The 23,834-nt window shown below is 36.9% G+C and overlaps 2 protein-coding genes across 5 annotated transcripts in view; one reads left to right on the forward strand and one right to left on the reverse strand.

The window, feature by feature from the left end:
• The window catches only part of LOC124172497, a 173,176-nt gene extending 156,113 nt beyond the window's left edge, over window positions 1-17,063 (reverse strand). Inside the window, exons 1-2 of the mRNA XM_046551936.1 lie at window positions 16,584-17,063; window positions 16,292-16,465 (exon numbers count right to left, since the gene is read on the reverse strand). Of these exons, the coding sequence (XP_046407892.1) occupies window positions 16,292-16,465; window positions 16,584-16,591 (182 nt within the window). The 5' untranslated portion in view covers window positions 16,592-17,063. The remainder of the gene's footprint in view (window positions 1-16,291; window positions 16,466-16,583) is intronic.
• A 2,537-nt stretch (window positions 17,064-19,600) lies between these two features.
• The window catches only part of LOC124172032, a 165,610-nt gene continuing 161,376 nt past the window's right edge, over window positions 19,601-23,834 (forward strand). For 2 of the 4 annotated variants that reach the window (XM_046551436.1, XM_046551435.1), the window contains exons 1-2: window positions 19,601-19,730; window positions 20,244-20,333. In XM_046551436.1, the coding sequence (XP_046407392.1) occupies window positions 20,332-20,333 (2 nt within the window). In that variant the 5' untranslated portion in view covers window positions 19,601-19,730; window positions 20,244-20,331. The remainder of the gene's footprint in view (window positions 19,731-20,243; window positions 20,334-23,834) is intronic. The other 2 variants (XM_046551434.1, XM_046551433.1) reach the window with 1 other exon arrangement.

Below are 23,834 nucleotides of genomic sequence, written 5' to 3' on the forward strand. Positions count from 1 at the left end.
ACATTTCTTTGAATGGTTTTCTGAACAGATTCTTGTACATTCTCATGGACAAGATCCACGAGTGGGTGGTTACACGGTACATTTTTTCGGACATTTTTTCGTACATTTTTAAATGCGCAACAAATTATTTCAACTTCAAATATAAACCAATGGGGAACATGCAAACTTTTTTAAAAGTACTAGAATAATAAGATCCTTACCTCAAATGTACTTTCCGAAAATTTCGCGGATGAATAATGTTTTATAGCTGAGATATGAGTCTTTAAAAATAATCTTCATCGACTGTTTGAAAACACGTGACGGGGCGTGCGCGCGTTACATCACGGCCTGGAATCCACTGATGACAGACTGAGGAAGTGGATAGAAAAACTGTCTATGTAGGGACTCAAACGCAAATTTGGCGAATATAATTGCTGCTTTAACGTCAAACTTAGGATATATTGGGTTGCCAAGGCGTTGTTGAAATAAATAAAGGCGATTGTTTGGGAGGCTTTGGAAAGATTAAATTAAAATGAGTTGATTGCAGATTGTGATCTACGTTACACACCTACATAATTTGCTTAATGCAGTAAGTATATTGCAGCATGGACCTTCAATAGAAAAACGTGTGAAAACCATATAAATCGTGTATCCCATAAAACCATATAAAGTGCCTCTATTTACTCGCCGGAGAAGTTTTTTGCTTGTGTTCGAAGGGACAAAAATAAGAGGAATAAGTGGTTGATGATCCACAGAATGGAGTCAAATACATTATCTATATTGTCAACGGGATATCCTCAACGTAAGTACACTCTTAAATCAGGGTTACCGTAGGATTTTATCAAGTTACTTATTTCACTTTGTAAACAACTCTATAAATGTACCTATCATTCTACCCATTGTAGGATCAAATTATAAGGAAAGTGGCGGTTTACGATAATAAATACTGATTACGATTAAACCACGGTGAAAAATAAGGAATGTAATGGGCGGCCGGCCTCTCGTCACAAGGAGCCCCTAACAAGGAATATTCACAAAGTGTCTTTCGCCGATATCGTTAAAATTTTGTTGGATAGTAGTGTTCCATAATAAAAGCACATTTTCAAAATTTCTCGTGCCCTTAAGCCTTGTGATATAATAAACAGGACATAATAAAGGCAGTTGAATTTTAGACTTGAAAGCGAGTGTGTCGTGATTTCTCTCCATCCTTCTCCTGTGAATCGGCGCGCGCTACAGGAATATACGAGAAATATGAGGCTTTTGGCAAGGTAAATTCAATATTTATTACTGCGATCCCCATGACGTTCGCTGCATGTCAACGCAACACCTAAAATTTCGACTCGTTTTGCAGTCGGTCTCGATTCAAAAACATGAACTTGAGTAAATACAGCGTAAATAGTACTTGAATCTTATTTCTTTGCCTATCACATGCTTTTTATGACCTTTTAACGATCATTTGGATCTCAATCTTGGACAATTCTCGCGGTTCATACATTCAGCGCCTTTCCATCTGATCCTTCCTTTTACCCATCCCCTTTTCTTGTGTTCCATTCTTTCGCTACCCATATCCAATCAGTGAGATATCCAAGCCAAGCAAGATCATATCAAATCCAAATAACTATCGGGGCCATACGTAAACAAAGAAGTCGCCTATACAAGCCAAATGAAATGAATGAGTCGTTTTCGTAGTCTGCCACCAGGTGACCCTGAGTTCAAATTGTATGATTGTCTGAACGAAATTAGAGCAGGCGTTCAGAAATTCATACATTCTTACATTTTTCGTGGTTACACGGTGCATTTTCCCGTTCATTCTGAGATTCAGACATTCTCACATTTTCTTGTACATTCTCATGTACCGTGTAATCAGGCCTTTAGACAAAATGTCTTATGCGACAGATTCCTATAAAATGGTATCATCACGAGTATTTGCAATTCTGTGAAAGACTTGACGCAACTACCTTTGAAAATGAAAATTACCATGTACATACTTTGTTTATTTCATTGTAGATTTCCGAGTTGGCCATCACTAAAGGCAACACTTCTAAAGAAAGGATTGTACAGACTATCCGGTATGTCATGAAAGACAACTTGGCAGCGAACTATAGCTGGATAGGCTACAAAAAGAAAAGAGTATTTTCTGAGCTTGGCCTGAAACCAATTTTTGGTAAGTTTTATATTACATCTTTTCATCATTAGAGGAGAGGGTAGATAATGGGGCAATGGGACAATGGGGGATATTTCTTTGTGAAAACACCACGAAAAAAAACTTATCCCTTTATTCAGTTAGACTCATTCTTAAGCTTTTAACCCCCACTACATAAGTTATTGTTTTACATATCTCTTCCTTATTTTCCAATAAATTGTTCCTTCGAAAAATTTATAAATTACCTACGATGATTAATTGGACTACATGTTGTTGATATCATTGTCACAGGGAATACCTCTTCTTTTACAGATGCAGTTCGACATTCTCACCTAATTGTTTCATCCAAGGAACTAGAAAATTACATAAAGAATTAGCTTAGACATGCCAAATTTAGGGATGCCTAGAAGAAAGGCCATCATATTGATCTTCCTAATCAATAGTGCAGTTTTCACTTATTAGTAGCATTAGTGAGGGATTAATTTTCCGATATTATGTCAATTGGTGTTTTAACTTTTAAGTAATATTCTTTTAGCTTTTAAGTATATATTATTTATCTGTTAATAACCAAATGAGTTTGATAAATGATTGCTTAAAAGTCCGCAGAGGTGATGACCATGTTGCCAAAGCTGGCCAGAGATTTAAATGGAAGACGTAACACCGGCTTGGGGGAGAAAAAATCTCAGGGAACCTGGCTTTGTAAGTTACTTCATATTTTATTTGAAGTAACCTTCGTAAGTTACTTCAAATTTTATTAATAAATAAGAGCAGTAACTTAAGGGGTTGTTATGTATGAAAATATTGTGAAACATATAGCCTTCTCAACCACTGTTTCATTTCATTTTTTAAAAGAAGAAAGATTGTTTTGCCAAAAAAAGGGTCATTTTATGCATTAAACCAAATTATGGTCCATTTTATCGTGTTATAAAATTTTGCTTGACAAATGTTCTTAATTTTACTTTTTCATTTAACAGGAACTATCAAGATCATCAAGAGGGAGTAGAGTAGGCAACAATTTATGATTTATAGTTCTTCTTCAAACAGCAATAAAGATTGATTTTTAAACATTCCTGCATTTATGTTTTTAATTTTAATCCTAATTGCATGGAACCCTTGTTACCATTATTGTACACCTGTATACTAAATGTAACTATAGTGTATATTATGTACACATCATGTACCACAGCAGACTCGGTACTCACTGTACACAATTCAGCACCAATTGTTACACAAGGTACACACAAAATCTACACAGATTGGGCCACTTTAACACAAAGTTAAACAGATTGTACACTGGATTTATAACTATGTGCACTATAGTTACGCACAGAGCCTACACAGAGTTTACCATTTTCCTACATTAATGGTACACTCCAAAGTTACCATTAGGTTACACAAATGTTACCATTCTTTTCTGCCAGGGAAGCGAAGAAAGTAGGTCCCTTCCCACCTCCCCAATAGTGGTGGAAATATGGTGGATATTGAATTAAAACCCCACAATTGTCACCGGCATCCTATACTATATTGCAGGCCATCATAATATTTACTGATATTTCTTTCTAATTTTCTACCAAACTGGTTACAACTATAGCCTTTGCCTTGCTGTTCTCTGCCCTTTCCTTTGATCCTTTACCCATTACAATTGGAAAAATCATCTGCAAAAATAATAGCCTTGTTCTACAATAATCAGAAGTCCTTCATTTAATTATTACCTCCCAGTACCTGGAAAATGTTATAACACCATCTATTTTCTAATATCTCAATCATGAATTGTTCTTGGATCATGTGTTGATATGAGAATAATAATAGATATTAACTAACGGTTGTTCATGAGTTGTAAGGCAAGATGACAATATTTCTATTGCAATAGCAGTCAAGCAATTAAGGATTTCCATCCCCTGTTTACCTACTGTACATTTAATTAGTATTTCCTACTAGGTGTAGATTGCTGCTTACTTTCTCTGGCCCTTGATATGACACTTGGCGGATTTGGTTAAGGAAGGGCTGGAGGGGAATGATTCTCTTCTGCTGGGAATGTTTTTAAGGTTTAAGCCAATGGTTATATTTTTCAATGTGCTTGGTAATTGTGTGTTCAATTGCTAATACGTATATGGCTTTGGATGAAATCAAAATTTACAGGGATTTGGAATGAAAGTTGGCGGGATTCAGTTGATACCACAAATATTTAGAAGAAGTTAATTGTCACTGCCACTGGGTGCTCCAACATTGTGATCTCCCTCTTCTTGTGCTAGATCAGTGCCTTTACAGGACTCATACTCTTGTCACTCAACTCCTACCGTGTAAAATGAAAAGGTATGCATTAATTAATGTGCATTAAATACATGTTAAATATCAGTTTTAATGAGCTAGTGTGCAACTATCATATGATACCCCTACGTTTTACTCTGTATAATATATTGGTAATTAGGTCCATATATTTACCTGAAACCTTGTGGAAGAACTTATTCTATTACTTTGTATTTGAGAAAAATTGTTGATGCTTGCAATGGACAATATTACGGTAAAGTTCACAAAAAAATTCGAGCATAGGGGTGAGAATGTTGAATAACACGCATCGTTTTCACTGAACAGGTCAATAACGTAAACATAACTAACGAAAGCTCTAAGTAACCAACGAAAGGCACTCCAGGACAAAAATCCTGACTGTATAATTCAAATAAAAAATGTAATTCCTTTATACATATCATTTGAAAGAAAATGCTTGCAGAAGGAGGAAAAGGAATGCGTACCGAAAACTTACGGTTAAATTTGAATACACGCCAAGAAAATTTTGAAAAGAAAATGAGCTATTCCGAGAAGAATGAGGTTATCATCTTCCACAGACATATTTCAGTAGGAGGATACTTGCACCAATATACTCTTGGGTGTGCCAGTTAGAGGGTAATAAGTTTTTCCATGAAAACGTTAATGCGCTAATGTGTCCCGAAGTAAGCCCGTGAGGTGTACAGGGCAGACCATCTTCATGGATCCTGACCAGAGAACCAAGATATGAAAATAATTACCTGTGTAGAGCAGTCTCTTTCCTGCAATGGTATGGAATGCACCCGAAAATAGGAAAGAGAACTGCTCTACCCAGGCAGTTCTCTTTCCATTCAAGGTATAGGCTGCATCGCACAGCAGGGTTCTACAGAAACCATCCCTGGTATACAAATTAATTTTTTATTATTTGAAATTCCATTTTTTTGTTAAAACCACGTCTGAAATATTGCAATAATAAACAAAAACGATAAACTAAAGCAATGTATGATTAAAAACAGAGATAAACTGGAAAAATAAAAAATTATAAGGTAGGAGTCAAAATGACTCCTTTTGGTAGTTCTAGGAGGGGTGTCAAGTCCGGTATTCCTAGTGTTAAAATGAACGCTAGGGTTCCATTTAACCTATTTACGGCCAACGTTGAGAAAACGCAACATTATTGAGAAATTAAAAAAAAATGTTTCAATTGAAGTTTATTCGTGTACAATTCGCTTTTTTCGATAAAAATAAGTTCAAACTGATTTTTAGTGAGATTCTAATGACATTTAATAAGTATTTCGATATTTATAATAATACTCAAAATGTGTCAATTTTGGAGTCTCCTGTTAAGCAAGATAAATAATTTTCCCTGAGAGTAATTATTCCCTTTATTAAGTTTTTTATTCGTCCATGTGGACGTAGAAATTTCAATTAATAGATTTTAAAGCTTATTATTTCGTCAGAGAGTCAACGTTAAGCGAAAATCAGATCCAGAAAATAATGTTGCGTTTTCGCAACGTTGGTAGAATCCGGTATCTATAGGCAGTTATGCAACCCGCATTACCACACATTTCGGTCTCGTAGGATTATGCCGTTTTTACTGTCGGATATAATCCTACGCCTTTTTATGCCTCGTATTTGACAGATATTGTCATATTTGATAGTTAAAATTTTTAGATATATTTCCAATGAGGTGCTGCATTATTTTACCTAAATCCAATATAAATTATGGATGCATTATGGCTTGAAATAAATGAGTCAAAGTAAAGTTATTTTTACACAATATAACGTATTTTCGAGTTTTTAATTGACAATTTTATCGCAGCAGATTGAATTACAAAAAATAATGACTATTTATGAATTACATGCAAGCTTTTCGGGTGCAATGGAACACAAAACTTTGTACATTCAAACCGAATTAGTCCTTCCTTACTTCACGATTCCGCGATACCACCGACTTCCACAACAAGATATTGGATGAAAGAAGACATTAGGCGTAGATTTGGTTCGGAAATGATTGAACTAAAACATATTTATACTAATAAAAAATAATCTACACTTTTCAAACAATTCCTGTCTGGACAAAAATGGCAGATTTGTAAATTAAGATCTCAATTTGACGACTTGAATTAAAAATTATTACAATTCGGAATATTTGCGCATAAATGTTGAAATAATGACCAAATGGTACCTTACTTTGGTCACTACAGTGCATAAATGTTCTTTTAAAACAAGCGTTTTAGATTTTGCTTTTAACTTTAGTTCTTATGTTATTCAGACGGTTTTAGGGTTCAACCAGGCGATAGAAAATTACTTCCATCGAATATTAGGCTTGGAAGCAAGTATTATTCTGGAATTTCTCAAGGTTATACCTGATCCCTCGAATCATCGTATCTTTTTCGATAACTTCTTTTCATCTTGAAGAGTATTTATTGTTTTGAAAGAAAAAGAATTATTTGTCACTGGAGCCATCCATGAAAATATAACGGAGGAGTGCCTGATAGAATATAATGAAACCATTGACGTGAAACTAAGAGGAACAGGAAAACAAACATTAGATAAAGCCGAAGGTCTTAGTATTGCTCGATGAAATGATAACTAGATTATCCCTGTAGACAGCACGTGCAAGTTTTGGGCACAGGGAAAAGTTTCAGCAGAAAAAAGAAAATACTATTTCACATACTTTTCTATGTTAACAAAAGAAAATACTATTCGTGTTATTGGGGAGTATAGTAAATACATGGGAGGTGTGGACCTACTTGATAATGCAAATTACCGCACTAGAATTCAGGGGAAAAAGTCCTAGCTTATCAACTTACTGGACAGCGTTTGCACTAACGGGAGGATATTTTACAGGTTATGCAACGGAAGTAAATTTCACTGGTAGACTTCAAATCGTATCTAGGATGGACGCATCTAAAATGTGAAGTGAATCAGTCAGTAGGTAACGTACCCCTACACAATTCGCGTACATAAACATAGAAAAAGTTAGGCCATGTAATTCATCGCGGGTTCTTGAAGCAAGAAAGGACGAATTTGGCCATAGAGTAAAAAAATTCAGTAGTAGCCGAAACAATGTAAAAGCCAAGCCATGTATGAATGTACAAAATTTTATGCTCCATTGCACCCAAAATGCTTGAGTATTTCATAACTAGCCATTAATTGTTGTAATTCAATCTGCAATGAGAAAATTAAAGTCAGTTAAAAAATGTGAATTACATGCTCTTCTGATAAAATTTTCGCTTTGGCTTATTTCTTTCAAAACGTAAAGCATGTCTATTTTATAGTGGATTTAGGTCAATTAACAACAACATCTCATTCGAAACATAATACCTATGGTTTTCTTTTATCCAATATGACGATATTTGTCAAATGCGTGGTATGAAAAGGTATAGGATTATATCCGACAGCAACAACAGCATATTCCTATGACACGGCAATGCATTGTAATGCGGGTTGCATACCTGTTTACAGATACCGGATTCAGCCAACGCCGCACAGTGGTCCCAAATCGAAAAAAGCTGGCCAAAAGTCATTTTTTCGACTTTTTACGAGGAATTTTTGAATTATGTATTCGGATTCTACAGAATATGGCCTATGATATTTCGTACCTGATAGGTCTATGTGATTATTATGTTGACCTGTGTAACCCGTCAAACATGGGCATGTTCAGCCTAAAACGCCCGAGGCGTAGAAATAGTCGATTTTAGGGTAATTCAACTTAATAAATGACTGTTTTAATTTCATGGGATTCATTTGCCAATTTTAATATTGTAAGTTTGCATATTTGTTAACAATATTATAGTATGTTTTGTTCGTTTCAGAATTTATTATAACAATATTTAATTATTTATAATATCAGCTATTTTTGGGCCTATTTTTAGTCAAATGTGTCGATATAGTTTTGTGCCCCTCCGTGCCCCTCGAAGATTCCTATCCTGAATCCTTAGGGAGAGTATGTACAACAAGATGGAGAAACAAAATCTTGCCTATACTTGCCTATCCGACATCTAGAGGGTTTTAAGTTGAGCGGTGCACCGCTCCGCTGAGGGCGGCTGGCCGGCGGCCGGCGGGAGACAGTGGCATTATCGCTCAAATATTCCTGTATCGGTGGTCAAACTTGCATGGTGTATACTTAGTATAATTCTACATCCTGTACGATTACGTAAATCAAGTGCTTCATGCCTATCGTACGCACACTTCTCGTTTGTGCACTCACCTTCAAATATTCATGAAACCAATGAGGGCCGGTTTTCATGCTCTTAATGAGAAACATTATGAGTGATCAAAAGCGACTACTTAAGTCCTTATGCGAGAACCTTACAGTAACCACAAGATGCTTTTCTCTGCAAAACTTTCCTCATATTTTTATAGAGAAGAGATCCCTTACATGCTGTACAGCGTTGTCAGCACGTTATTCCGAAATAAGGTATTGGCGCTAAGAGAAATAAATGCTCCTTAATGCCAAGAATTGTTCACAGAATCATTTCAACAGCCCATAGACGTAGATAGGATTGAATTTGGAGGGAAGCATTCGTGTAAAACCCACCAATGGAGCGTGAATCTTGCAAGTGCATTTTTTAATAATAATGGAATAAGGATGACGGCCTCCCTCACCAGAGCCATTGCATGGATGTGGTGAATATTTCCCACTCAGTAATAATTAATGATTTTCTTAGTGAAAAAGTGCTCTGCTCCGAACTGTGTTAACACGGCTAACTCGAGAAACTTCTCCTGTCCAGATAATTAAAGCACTTGGTTTGGCAATGTTTGACATTCAAATTTCAGGATACGCCGGAAACTCAGAGGCAAGTCTATATAAGCTAGTATATCTTTTATTCAATGTCAACTCATAATTTCCGGTTTGCTATTGGTTAAAAAAAGACAACTTTTAGAAATCACATTCATCGTTACAGCCGTAAATACTTGTGTTAAATTTGAATTATGGGTGCCGCAAATTTTTTCGTACCTTGCGGTGTACAATAAAAATACAGAGAGAAAAGAATATTAATAAGCGAAGAAGAAGGAATATGTCATGGAATATTTGAAAACAAGATTTCGACTGAATGAAATCAAGCATGCAAAAAATATTATGACACGTTTTGTGATAAGAATGTTTTCTCGAAATACCTGAGAAAGTGGAATCAAAGCTCGAGGACAGATGAGCATTTCAAAGAGATGTTCAAAAGCTGGTTGCAGAAGGAAATGAAATTCCCTCCAGAAGCATATCAATACCTCCCTCTCGCATCTAGTGAGTGCAAATGATTACCGTGTATGCACAGTCGGCGAATATATGCAGTGTATAAAAATAATCACTCATTAATCTCAATCATCATATTTTTAAAAGTGAAGTTTTAATTCAGGATTTCATTTCAGACAAGATGAAATTACGTGTAAATATAAAATTATAATCAATAAGTAAGAAATATTGGACCCGTTTCCATAATTTTGAAAAATCTACGAATAAATACTTTATGTTTATGAAATGTAATTATTAATGTGATTTGTAATTTTCACGGCAGGTATCGATGAAAGACTTATTCATAGACTTTCAGTGATATTAAAATCTCTGTCCTGCGGCTATGAGATAAATAATGAAGGCTTCAGCCAGTATTGCATTGAAATAGCTGAGCTGTGCATCATTATGGTTGGTATTATATTCTGCTGATGGTACATAAAGTTCTGATACATGGAACAGCAATTTCCAAAGAATCCTTTCTTACAATTGAAGTTTTTACAGAGGAAGCATTGGAGATCAGGAAAATAGACATGAGGAAATTCCGAGAGCATTGTACAAGAAAATACCCAAGAATGTTAAATTATGAAGATATCTTTCGAAGACTCCTTTAAATATCTGAATCATACATTTTAATTACATCAGTAGTTACAAAAAACGATGTCAGCCTATCAGGTGAGGTGAAAATTTGCTAATTTTAATTGATTCGCAGAGCGACAATGAGTCCGATGGGGTGACATCGGACGACGATTCTTTTAAAATTTGTTCTTTGAGATACATGAAAGCGATTTTATTGCAATTCGAACATTATTTTCCTTAATGTTCTTAATATCAGTCATTTATTTCATCTAATGTGACTTATCAAATACATGGAAGCCAAAAATGAGTGAGTGTGCGTATTTTTTTCCGATTTTGGTATCTCACCGACTATGCTGATGGTCGCGGGTTCGAATCTCACCAATTTCATGTGTAAATTCTATAATGGGTTTTAACAACAATTTACACATCTTTTACCTTAAAATTATACTATTTTAAGCTCTCCACGAACACCAAGTTATCGCCAATCGCAATGACATCTATATAGAGATTTTCTAAAAATTGTTTAAATAATAACAGCTCAAAAAATGCTAAAATGAAGAGACATCGTAAAAATAATGACAAAATCAGATTCAGACGATCAGAATCAGTAAGAGACACCCACTTTTGTTGCTGTTTTAGCTAAAATTACGACGTTATTAATTTTTGCCAGCTTTTTTCGATTTGGGACCACTGTGCGCCGTTGCGAATACGCAACATTTTCTTTACCACTAGCAAATTTTTCTGAGGGCCCATATTTTCAATTTACCTTATTTAGCATGTTATTAGGTAAAATGAAGAGAAAAAATTACATATTTTCAAGTATTTCTTTACTCGGCCGGTAATACTAGGTAAAAATTTGGAAGTGATCAGCGAAACATCCAGAATGTAATTCTTGGCATTGATTTTCAATGAATGCAACATGTACGTTTTTAGTTATTCTAATTTATAAACAAATAAGTGAACATGAGCACCTTCCTTGAGTGGGACACTAAGGGTGCGATTCATAGACGGTACTTTAGGCTAAAGTATACTTTAGCCGGGCTAAAGTCTGCTTTTTCCGTTTCATAAACGCCACTTTAGAAGAAAAATGGCCGAATCGTCACTTTACCGTAAAGTGCCCAACCGGAGCTCACTTTAGGGCTAAAGTGTCCTTTACGGATAAATAAATATGGCGGCACCGGCTGTTATTGAAGTTGAAATATGAAGATATTTGGGTTACGGAAATAAATAGGAACTAATTTTTTGGTGAGAACACAGCAGCAGACTAGCGCGTTTTAAGAAATAACCAGACACGTAATATATGTCTTTTCCCTGAAAATATATCGAGTCGGTATTGATGGAGATGACCCATTATTTATATTTTTGAAGTTAAACTCTATCGGTCGTGTGATAATTACAACACAGTAAGTGGTTGGAAAGGTTGGCATAATTTATGTTGATTTTGTTTACAAGCTAATTGTTAAGTTCTTAGGTTATTTATGCGTTTATGTTCCAGAATTTTCCTAAGATACTTGAATATGATTGCAAAATTCTGTTTACATTGGCGTCAATAGCCTTCGTACGCAAAGACTTGATTTTCATGTCGTTTGGCCAGCAACATCCTAGCTTCTATACATTGCATTGCATTTTAAGCGTTTTCATTCAATATTTGCTTAATGTACTATTGCCGTATGCCTCCATATCGCGTTAAACATGTTTCTGTGATTTTGAAACTATAGAGTCGAGTTTCTGATTCGTTTTTCCACTATGCATTTGAATGTTTATAATGATGATATAAGATCTCGTCATGAAAGGCAGCAATAAAAGTAAAACATACTTTCCTTCATAATCCTATTATCTGCAGCAGAGCAATGTTTTCTCGAGGATGTAGGATTGTTATGAAATTTTATTTACACAGCATCACAGACTTCAATGAAATGTTTTACCACAAAATTCGTGAATGGATACTCGAATTAGGTATTAACATGTCGAGGCATCATTTGAAGTAGACATAAATCCATTTTCACATTCAAAATGTTTCATTGCGTGGCCATTCATTCATTGGTTTCGATGATGTAGGTATTATTGAATGTACATTTCTCTAATATATGTAACCCCTTAACATTCCAAGAATTAAAATATTGGTAAGCACAAAAGAATTCAACAAACACCCACACCTCATTCAAAATATGCGTCCAACTGAGACAACTAATGATCGGTAAATCTTTAAATTAATTGGTACAGTTTCAAGTTAGCGCGAGAGAATTTCACTATTTCACCCACCTTCAATGAACGTACACCATCAAACTTCGACTAACATATAGTCCAAACAACCGTTTGCAGTTAATCATAGAAAATGATCATAAAATGTCGTGAAAATATCATCATTTGAATATTTACTTCGCTGGAAACATCGAAGGGCATTACCAATGCACGAAGCTAATTAAAAGCGAGCTTTTATTCAGCCAACTCAGTCATTAACGTACAAAAAGGTAGTGGGGAAAAGCTTTCAATGACGCAGTATTCATTTACATTTGCACATAATATGATAAAACGAGAAAATGCAGCTTAATAAAATCTTAGCAAAATACAACACGAAAATCCAGTCGCCAGAAACATGTAAACAAGTACGCATTTAATATCGTGTGTCATCTTTTTCTCCACTTTTTCGCAGCGTTCATTGCCAACACTCAAAAGGGTATAGCCGGATAAGAAGGTGAAAAGTCCCCCCTCTCGGATCTTTCCCGTACTTGGGGTATGCGATTTGGGATCAAATAGGACAAACCTCCCTATATTTCCAGCCCGCTATGTGCCCACCAGGGCCGGCTAGATCGAAAATACGATTTTCACTCTTTTTTAAATATCTCGGTCAAGAATGCATATTTTTTAATGCGGTTTGCGGTATTTGAAACCTTATTTAATGGCACATGTTTTCAATTTTTTTCAAGAACGTCGGACGGGGCAAGAAGATATGGCGTCGATTTGAAAATTTCTAATGCAAGTTTTTATAAAATTTTCTTGAGAGGGCCAAAAAGAAAAAACATTTTCTGGAAATGTTTTTAATACCTTTCGGCTGGCGTATTGAAAATACAACTTTTAGGTGGTGGAACATCGCGAAAAATGCGATTGAAAATATGCGATTTTGGCCATTTGGCTCTATGCTCTGATCCTCCATAACACCCATTTTTAGTTATTATAGTATTTTACCGATTAAGGTGCTCACCACAGAGACAGAATTGTATTGATACTGGTTTCAAAAACGCCTTCAGGGCCCTTGAAAACGCCCGAGTAAGCTAAAAAGAATTTCCCTGCTTCCAACCCCTCCGTCATTCCTTTCAATGAGAATTTATTGAACTTCCTCAATGTCCTTATCAGATATAAATTCATTGAAATTACCTCACCTATGCTAAGCTATGTGGATATCATTATAACTTTATGATAGCTGTTTGCTGAAATGAAAAAAAATATGGGTTTCAACTTTTTCCCAGTTGGCATACAAATAAAAAAAATCTGGTGAACAGTAACTAGCCGAAAAGATGAATTTTCACCATACAATTTTATATTGACTCCAGGATGTAAATGAAAATCACTCTTGAAAGGTTATTCGTCATCCTCTGAATATTTATTAATGCATGTTATTACGTTGTCCGTCAAAACAAATGCTGGTTCAAATCTTATTTAATATTACTTAATAAAATCAAGGTCTTGCGATTTTATCTTGGTACTGCCCGTAGGATAAATAATAAATTGTTGCTGCTATATGAGCGCAACACCCTATTCTTCTATTCCATTACCACAGTCACAGAAATATCTCAATATGCTGCCCCATACGATGCCATTCGCTGTAATTATATTCTAAATTAAAATTATAGTTCCTTATATTTTAATGATGTTTTTCCTTAATAATAACAATACCTACCCGTCTTAATTTAGCCCCGAAATCACAATTTATTCAACTCTTTAGTCGTTAACTGAGCTCGCATGCCTTTCAGCGTCGGCATCAGCACGCTTAACTCTAAATCATCTTCTAAATATGACACAACATCCCGAAATCCTCTATTCAGAATAAAAATGTCACCTTTTTTCATGAAATTATTACTGGATATGCCGATTGCAAGATTGATTTTAGAGAATCGGCATCATTTTGATTGGCCAAAAAGGGTCCGGGCAAAACGATCACAACCCATCAAGGGTAAAAGTAGGGAATGGTTTAAAAAGAGGAGCTAGTACTGTTCATGTTTCCGGTTTGGAGCTTAAAAAGAAAAACTATCAGCCCTTGAGTGACTGACCTAATATTCGAATATCTCGCCGACGTTAACACACTATGTAACTGTGTTACTTGTTCCCATGACAAACCAGTAAAAGTTCGCGGACAATCAGTTCTCTAGAAAAAGGAAGTCACTAAGTTTCGCCGTCAAACTGCGGTTAGATAAATATTCGACTTTGTCCACAAATAGACGAATTTTAGAAACATGCAAGGAAATACTTATGCCGTAGATACGGAAAGTGGGAATTTCATTGGTAAAAACCGCTTATCATGTACATAATCTTTACAGACCACATTTTTGAAAGAAATGATCAACCTCCACCCCCTTCAATCTAGCTTATACGGGAACAGGATGGAGGTAATTTGTAGCGGTATATCCACAAATGAAACAACACTTGCGTGTAGATACAACGGGGGGAAAACTCAAATCGAGCTCATTTTCTTAATCTGAATTCTTACATTCCGGCAGTTTTCGGAGGCCCTTAAGCCATTTTCGGCACCAGAATCGATACAATTCTCTCCCTGTGGTGAGCACTTTAATCGGTACAATACTATAATAACTAAAAATGGGTGTTATGGAGGGTCAAAGCATAGAGCCAAATGGCCAAAATCGCATATTTTCAATCGCATTTTCCGCGATGTTCCACCACCTAAAAGTTGTATTTTCTATACGCCAGCCGAAAGGTATTAAAAAACATTTCCAGAAAATGTTTTTTCTTTTTGGCCCTTTCAAGAAAATTTTATGAAAACTTGCATTAGAAATTTTCAAATCGACGCCATATCTTCTTGCCCCGTCCGACGTTCTTGAAAAAAATTGAAAACATGTGCCATTAAATAAGGTTTCAAATGCCGCAAACAGCATTAAAAAATATGCATTCTTGACCGAGATATTTAAAAAAGAGTGAAAATCGTATTTTCGATCTAGCCGGCCCTGGTGGGCACATAGCGGGCTGGAAATATGGGGAGGTTTGTCCTATTTGATCCCAAATTGCATACCCCAAGTACGGGAAAGATCCGGGAGGGGGGACTTTTCACCTTCTTATCCGGCTATGCCCTTTCAATGCATGATCGAGGCTTTAGGAGCTAAAGTGCCACTTTATAAAGAGAGATCCTTGAAACGACTCTGCAACGAACTTTAGCTAAAGTCTCACTTTACCGTAAAGAGAGACTTTGTAAAGTGAGCAATTTCAGTGTCGTCTATGAATCGCACCCTAAATGCCGGAATGGGCCGAGATAATCCCCACACGGACAATAGTAAAGGCGAAGGCCGTGAAAACGCGGCCTTTTGCGTCATAAAATTCAATCCGTGAAAACACGCCCTCCGTAGGTAAAAGGTTAATTTTCGACTCCTGCTCATGTGGATTTGGGTCTGCAAGCAATGACATCCCTTTCTTCGTGCCTTTTAGCGACTTCCGGGAACCAATGCATGGTTTCAACATTTAGACAGAACTCCTGGATCGAGCGAAAAGTATTCACGTGAGCTAACAGAAGCTGAAGAGTGGTTAGGAATCGTTATAGGTGGTAATCACAGTGTGTTCTAATGCGTTTGACCATATCAATCCGTCTTTTGCTCCCTAATTCAGAAATTGCATTAAATGTGTATCGATAGATCTGCCGTAAATGCATTTGTAAAAAATATCGAATGTCAACAAACAGAATCGAGTACCATATCAAGGGATAGTAGACGCACGACTGATGTATCAAATATCGTAAGCTGAGGTGGCGTTCGTGGCTACTGTGCTGAAAGATCATAAAGCTGGAGACCAGGAAAGAGAGAGTGAAAATATATATGTGTGTGGCCCTAAATGGTTTTCTAGATTAAACGATATGATTACATCGATTGGATACGTACCGATCACCCTGCCCGTCCGTGTTTGACGCTGACGTGTCAGCAATTGAGGAGTTGTTTCGGATCTTCGACTCCTGCTCGTCTTGGCTCCGGTCGGGAATCAATGACACCTCTTCCTCAAGATCTTCGGTCGACGCCATGGGAGCAAGGCCTGATGTCGCCATGGTGGCAGAACTCCTGAAAAGTATTCATGTGAGCTAACAGGAGCTGAAGAGTAGGTACTGTGGAATCATCAGAGGAAGTAATTACTTTGCATTCTACGATGCTTGACCATCTTAATACGTCTATTTCTCACCAAATCATGGCTCTATATACGCCTAAGATGAACAAGGTAGATTGGTCACGAAATGAGAAACAGCAGTAAATTCATGAGAAAAATTAAGAAAGGAGAAATTGATATAAAAGTGTCCAGAGGAAGACGAAAGGACAAATATCGGAGTCAGATCTTAACCTGATTCCGATACGGGATGCTGGAAAGAAGAGGTTGAGAATATACTGGAAGAGGCACAACTGGCTCCGTGCGTGGAGCGATTTGCGGTAGGAATTAGAGTGCTTGGATAGAATAAGCTACGCCTACTTTGACCGAAACACTGGAAATCCAATTAAGTCAATGATAACTACTTGAAGACATTTTTGGCCATAACTTGTTAATGCCTCAAAATAAACTATGGGACGTGCACCTTTAACATTTTTCCCACTTCATGGGTAGGATTCGTGGAGCAGTGTCTCAAAAACATTTTCCAGGGAAAAATTACTAACGATCACCACGGTTACGTTTTACGGGTAGCTCAGCTGAAAATAAAAATTTACAAGCGTAAACTAGTCATTTCTCAGCATTTATATTGGTAATTAATCTATGTAAGGCAATGGCTTTCCAAGAATTGCAGCACATACATATTTTTTCAAGGAAATGCCCAGAAGTAAACGGCTAACAGAACGCATGCCTTATATATAAATAGAAGTATCGCGAATTATGGGGAAAATTCTATTGACCAGCCAAATACTAGTGATAATGGTAGCATTTTTCACTTAGTGTAGGGCATTTTCAGAACAAAACTAAGCCACCTCATGGTATCTGTCAGAGACTATGTCCAATAATTTTCAAACTGAAATGCGTAATACAGTGTAATGTGAGATAAAAACAAATGAAATAGTAAACTTAATTTAATTCAACACAATGCCTGTCGTTTGTAATTAATAATCAATATAGAATATATTCAGTCACTTACAATTCACTGATAACTTTTATTCTAATCAAACAATCTTTGCATCGTCTCTGACGACGTGGAAATGGGCGTACGGGCTGGTACGGGTCACGTCATGCACCGTACGGTCCTCGTTCACTCATTCGCCACCAGGCGCCACCCAGCAACGGCACGTCTCATACTGAGTCTGTCGACGTGAGCCATCTGGTGGCGAAAGAGTGAACGATTTGAAATCCCGGCCCCGCGCTGAGTTTGAATGAGTGACCGTCACGCTGCGTGTATGTCGCTATCAGAACTAAATAACAGAACTTGTTTTTTTTTAGATCCTTCAAACTCTCCTAGAGGCACAAAAAGGAAATGAATTTTTGAAGAAGGAGGAGATGGCTATTGGCAAAAAATTCTTGGTGACGAGAATAGAAAAAATTAACACTAGATATGGGGAGAAGTTGGTGGGGCACAATAAAGTGCGGGGCATTGTAAGGCGTTTGGTATTGCCTTCTTTCCTTAAATTGTCTAGTAAAGAGATTATGATATTCAACTATGGAGGAGAAGAACTGTACGTTAGTACAGACAAAAATAATTGTTATAAAATGTTTTTTATGGATACGTGTTGAGTTTATTTGTTCTTATTTTTTACCATATAATTTAGTTTTATTCAGTTCTTTTTATTTGAGAAAATAAATCATCGAGTTAGCGTGTGGTGGTTAGAGTGTTGGTCACCTGGTTCAAATCCCCCTGCGGTGGTAGCGAATAATAGGAAGATAATATATGTTTGAGGATTTGCTACGTTTTAAAAACAAATATTTTAACTATGAAGATGCATGCTTACCTGGATAACTATGCAATTTGCATGGAGATGTATACACACTTCACGCGGCTGAGGCTGTGGTGTTGGGGGAATCCGGTCCCAGTGAGAAATGGGTGGTGGAATCCACGTGGAACCCACGTGGAGAATTAACGCGGATACCACGTGTTTTTGGTGGTGGAATCAACGTGGAACCCACGTGGAAATTTGGTGGAAAAATTAAAACAGCAGTAGGTGCTGTCCTAAAACCATTAAAACCTCAAACACTCTATATCTAAACCTTCTATATATGTGTCTACGATTTTTCATGTGCTCTCATGGCTGCCTTTCCACGAATTATATAAAAATAGAGTGTGCGTTACATTTTCACATAACTAGAGTGGTTTCAGGAAGATAAATGTCGCAATGTCACCAGAGAGTTAAGTTCCACAAATTAGAAATTCTGTTTAACATTTTATGATAATCACCACAAATCCACTTGAAATCAACGTGGATTCCACGTGGGTCCAACCACTCAATATCCACCACCACCAAATATCCACCACTCAACGTGGATTCCACGTGGGTTCCACGTGGATTCCACCACCCATTTCTCACTGGGGTAATGTGGAGTATGGCGATGAAAACAGGTCCGGAGACATCTCGTGCACAACACTCACATTGGCTACGTTCAAGAGTGTCCGCATTGCTGCGAGAAACCTATCTCGAGCTGTGTTGGCGGAAGCTGCACTCATCCGTAGAATTAATACGTTCCCTCGTTGTTCTAATTCATACGGACCAATGCCTCCGCAGACGGTGCTCAAACTCCAAGTTCCTTCCAGCCAGCGGACTGAGTGTTAATGTACCTCTGACGTACATGTTTTTGGATATAACTGATAACATAATATTAGAGCTACAATTAATTCTTAGGTTCAGTGGATTTTAAGAATACGGGTTATTTTTTTCCGCAATTTTTAGCCATTCCCCACGAGGTATAGTCTTTTTACGTGTCCAGTTTATTACTTTATTTTATTTTAAATAACATAGCTTCAAGCATATTTATTTCAATACAAAATCTATGCGTTTTTTCAATGCGAAGTATTTAACGCGGCATACGAAATATTATCGCGAAGTATTTAGTTCTGATAGCGAAATACACGCAGCGTGACGGTCACTCATTCAAACTCAGCGTGGGGCCGGGATTTCAAATCGTTCACTCTTTCGCCACCAGACGGCTCACGTCGACAGACTCAGTCAAGGCCATGGATAGAATTCTATCTATGGCCTTGGACTCAGTATGAGACGTGCCGTTTCTGGGTGGCGCCTGGTGGCGAATGAGTGAACGAGGACCGTACGGTGCAAGACGTGGCCCGTACCGGCCCGTACGCCCATTTCCACGTCGTCAGAGACGATGCAAAGATTGTTTGATTAGAATAAAAGTTATCAGTGAATTGTAAGTGACTGAATATATTCTATATTGATTATTAATTACAAACGACAGGCATTGTGTTGAATTAAATTAAGTGTATTATTTCATTTGTTTTTATCTCACATTACACTTTATTACGCATCGTTCTGAATTTTTAAGAGAAAGTTGTCATTTTACCGTATATTCATAGCTTTGTGGATTAATTGTATACATTTTAATCAGTTGTCATCCGTTCGCTAACGTTTCATTCATGTTGTATTCCAATGGTTTGTGTATTGTAATTAATTCTTATGTTCTTAAGCCATTGAAAGATATTTTTACTTGTGGCTGTAGCCTGACTTATTTGATATTTCAACTACATATAGTACAAATATAATTCCGTATTCGGTGGCAATTAAAAAGTGCTAATTATAAGAATAATTACTGTATATCGAATGGAGTAACAGTAAGCACTTACCTCTGCAATCGTTGACTGTTGGTGGAATGATTTCTTGGGTTACGGGTACGAGTATTTATACAGATTTTTCATCATTTCAGTAGGTCTGTGAACGTGTACGGGTCCCTGGATTACTTCCGTATGTGTACCCAAATACATGATTTCGTGAGAGAAAGGGAGTGACCTTTTATGTAAGTAAAAGCAGGATTAGTGTATGGCTTTTTAATTTAACAGTGTACTTGCTCCAGGATATTACTTCCTTGCCTGAAAACTTGAATTCGTGAGAAAGGGAGTAATTGTCTGGCAATGCAATTGACCTTTTATCCAGGCTTGCATTCGCTTTCAAAGGGAAAGTACTCTTAGAACATTGCACCTTTTTTCGAGTTTTTGGGTTGACTCGGATTGTGTTCAGTGGACGGATTAGAGGTCTCCGATACTCTCTCGGTAATTGAGATAGTACTTTCAAGTATTATTCTATTGTAATTAGACAGAACATATACGGAATGTTTTCGTGATGGGTGGAGGCTGTCTAGACTTCACAGGCTATGGGGGAGGGATTGTCGACGCTTCCAGACAGCCCTTGGAAATAATTTGGCCCAAACGAAACATCGTATAAGCTGGTACGCGGAAAAAAATAAAATGGCCTGAAACGAACATTTGTATACTACTTAAACAATCTCTATGTATATTTTTACCACGAAACAAATTATATCGTTCCGGTGAAATTCTAGGAAGAAGTATGCAAGGATATGTACAAATATTAGAATTGTGAAAAGGCTGCTGCTACAGTGGATGAATAATACAAATAATAAATACTCAAGTTTTCTGCGTGCAGTTAATGCCAAGAAAGTTATTAAAACAAAGTTTTGGCATAAGAATGCAGCTCAAAGACAAGTTAAAAGTTTGTTGTTTGGCGGAGATGTACCCGGTTCATTGGGTGCGAAAATCGGGATGTGGATATTGTCTACATAAATGGCAACAGAAAAAAATAAACTTGCAAATTCATTGAATGTAAAGCCGGTTCAGGTTAGAAAATACGTTATATCCTTGCGTACATTTATGTGTACTATTTGCGGGAATTATCATCGTTTTTCCTAATTTTTAAATTCATTTTTAATCGATTAAATTATAAAATTGCACTTGAATCGACATTTTATCCATTATGTCTGCGGTATGATGCAACGCATTCTTTAAAATTCCATACTAAGATTCGTAGATGAACCCTGGAGCCTCCTCTAACACACTCACACTCGATGTGTTACTGGATGAAAGGTCGTCTTTCCAGGGTGTGAAGCACTAAGTTCGTGGGCAAGATTTATTGTGTTTGGAAGTCAAGTGCAATAAAGCAAGAGAAGACTCTACCTGACTAATGTGAGGGATTCTTTGTACCTATTCTTCGAGTAGTAAATACATTGGGGTCGAAGAAAGACACATCATTACTTATTGCAGCCCAATTTCTCCTCGTAAAAATCTTTCAATCTTCACCCATGCCATAATTTGTAAAAAGCGGAAAGGAATGCCTTCTTTTTTAAAGGTATTATTATTATTATTGCATAAGTTACAATTTGGCAACTGGCCAGGTGGTAACATGTATATACAAAAAATAAAAACACAACATCCCCACAAAGTCACATATCAACTAGACAGTTGTACAAATTTTAAAATTTAATTAAAATTTCTAAAAAATTAAATACTTTTTCAGCTTTTTCTTAAATATTTTTACATTATTAGGAAAGGGCTCAAATAACTCTGCAGGCAATCTGTTCCAATCTTCAATTGTTTTATTCAGGTATGAAAATTTTTTAACATTGGTCCTCTGCGCCCGGCATTTGATTTTGACCTTATGATCGTTCCTACCAATGAAATTAGGTTTTCCCACTTCATTGCTTAATTCCCTCCATGCTTTATCCCCTTAGTATATTTTATACATACCGCAGAGTCGGTTTCTTTTTCTCCTACTTTCCAAAGATTCCCACCTCAGTATTTTTAACATGCCTGATACGCTCTCTATCCTCCGATGCCTACCCAAAACGTATCGAGCCGCTTTTCTTTGAACTCTCTCCAATCTTACAACGGTAAATTTTCTATTCTCGTAACTAATGGCATGTAAGGTAGCTCAAAGGCAGAAAAATTACAATACCACAAAGTTCTCTTGGTATCACAAATGCTCTCACAGTAAAACTGGACCTCGTAAATATAAGACAGGCTTATTCAAAGGTCGTCTTCCAGGTTGCTGTCTGCAAGAAGCGTCTTAACAGCGTCTTCTCCGGTCTGAAAGTAAAAGAAGGTTTACCTCACACTCATTCCTTATACTTCGTATTATCTGCTATTTATCTATCGGAACTCAAGGTGATAGCAGCTAGCGTGAGATTCACACGTTATCAGCATGGCGTTAGACGAGAACTTCGTTTTATGTGACTTTTGTGACGGTGGGTTTAAGACCCAACATTTCCGAATCTAAGGAAGACTTCTTGGAAGAGGAGTTGATTCAGAAACACAGAAAAATGACGTCTTCTCTCGGGAAGTTCTATAGGATTAAAAAAATAACGTGTGCAATGATGAGAAAGTATTTGATGAAATTACTTAGAGAGAAATTACTAAGTTTCAGATGACTAAGAGACTTCTAGAAAGAGAAATTGCCAATTTCAGCTCTAAAAAAAAGGACTGCTTTGAGTGAGAAGCGATAATGACAGACCAATATATAGTGCGTATCTCTTGATAAAGATCATTTTGTAGCACGATGGAATCTAAGGGTCTTGGAAAGGAGCGAGAGAGCAGCAAATTGAAGGATGGGAATAAAGGGAGCATTGTTGCATTTTTTCCAACTCAATGATTCAACGTCTTTACTTAGTTACACAGACGTTTTTGCGAATAAAACATAGTTTGAAACAATCGCCATCTCTGCGTCATATTATTACCTGGAACAATATTTTCTTTCTTTTTTGTAAGAAAGAGTATTTCACATTAATATTAAATACGTTCATCTATTTCAATTTATTGACGTTTATTAACCTATCAATTTCTGAACGGAGAAAATCATGTTGTTTAATGTAGTCCGAGGCAAGGAAATGCATGAGTTATCGGCTGTGTAGCGTGCACGTGCTGACTATAAACGTCTTGATTGTTCTGAGTTCTGACACGTGCACGTAAGCTAATCTCCATTCCAATATTCCGTTTATTCTACATTACATATCCATAGTTACTCGACATATTGGCGTCCACGATATCTTGATCTGCCAATATGTCATTGCAGAGGCGGATACAGAAAATACTCAAGGGGGGGGGCGCAAAAGATATATTGAGTTGCCTTTACTTTTATCGTGTTAAAAAATAATCAAGTCGCAGGCAGAGTAAAACAAAATTTTAATGAAAGTAATAATACACCTATATAAGACAATGCTATCTTATGATATAAAAAAGTCACAATTGTGGTTCTGCAATGTTTGGCAATACGGCCGGACCCGCAAGGGAGGGGCGCGCGCCCCCCGCGCCCCCCATCTGTATCCGCCACTGTGTCATTGTCGTTTCATGGACAACGGAGCCTCCTTCATCGACCTTAGGCCGGAAATCCTATGGTGTCGGACCCATCTTACCGATCGGGAATCCATTACACGGCCGTGTCGCCTATAAGCCGAGCTGTCGGCTGTGAGAGAGTGGCATATTTGAGCACTGTAGGTCTTTCTTAGAGTAGA

Source organism: Ischnura elegans (genome assembly GCF_921293095.1).
Source record: "Ischnura elegans chromosome 13 unlocalized genomic scaffold, ioIscEleg1.1 SUPER_13_unloc_1, whole genome shotgun sequence".
Taxonomy (NCBI): Eukaryota; Metazoa; Arthropoda; class Insecta; order Odonata; family Coenagrionidae; genus Ischnura; species Ischnura elegans.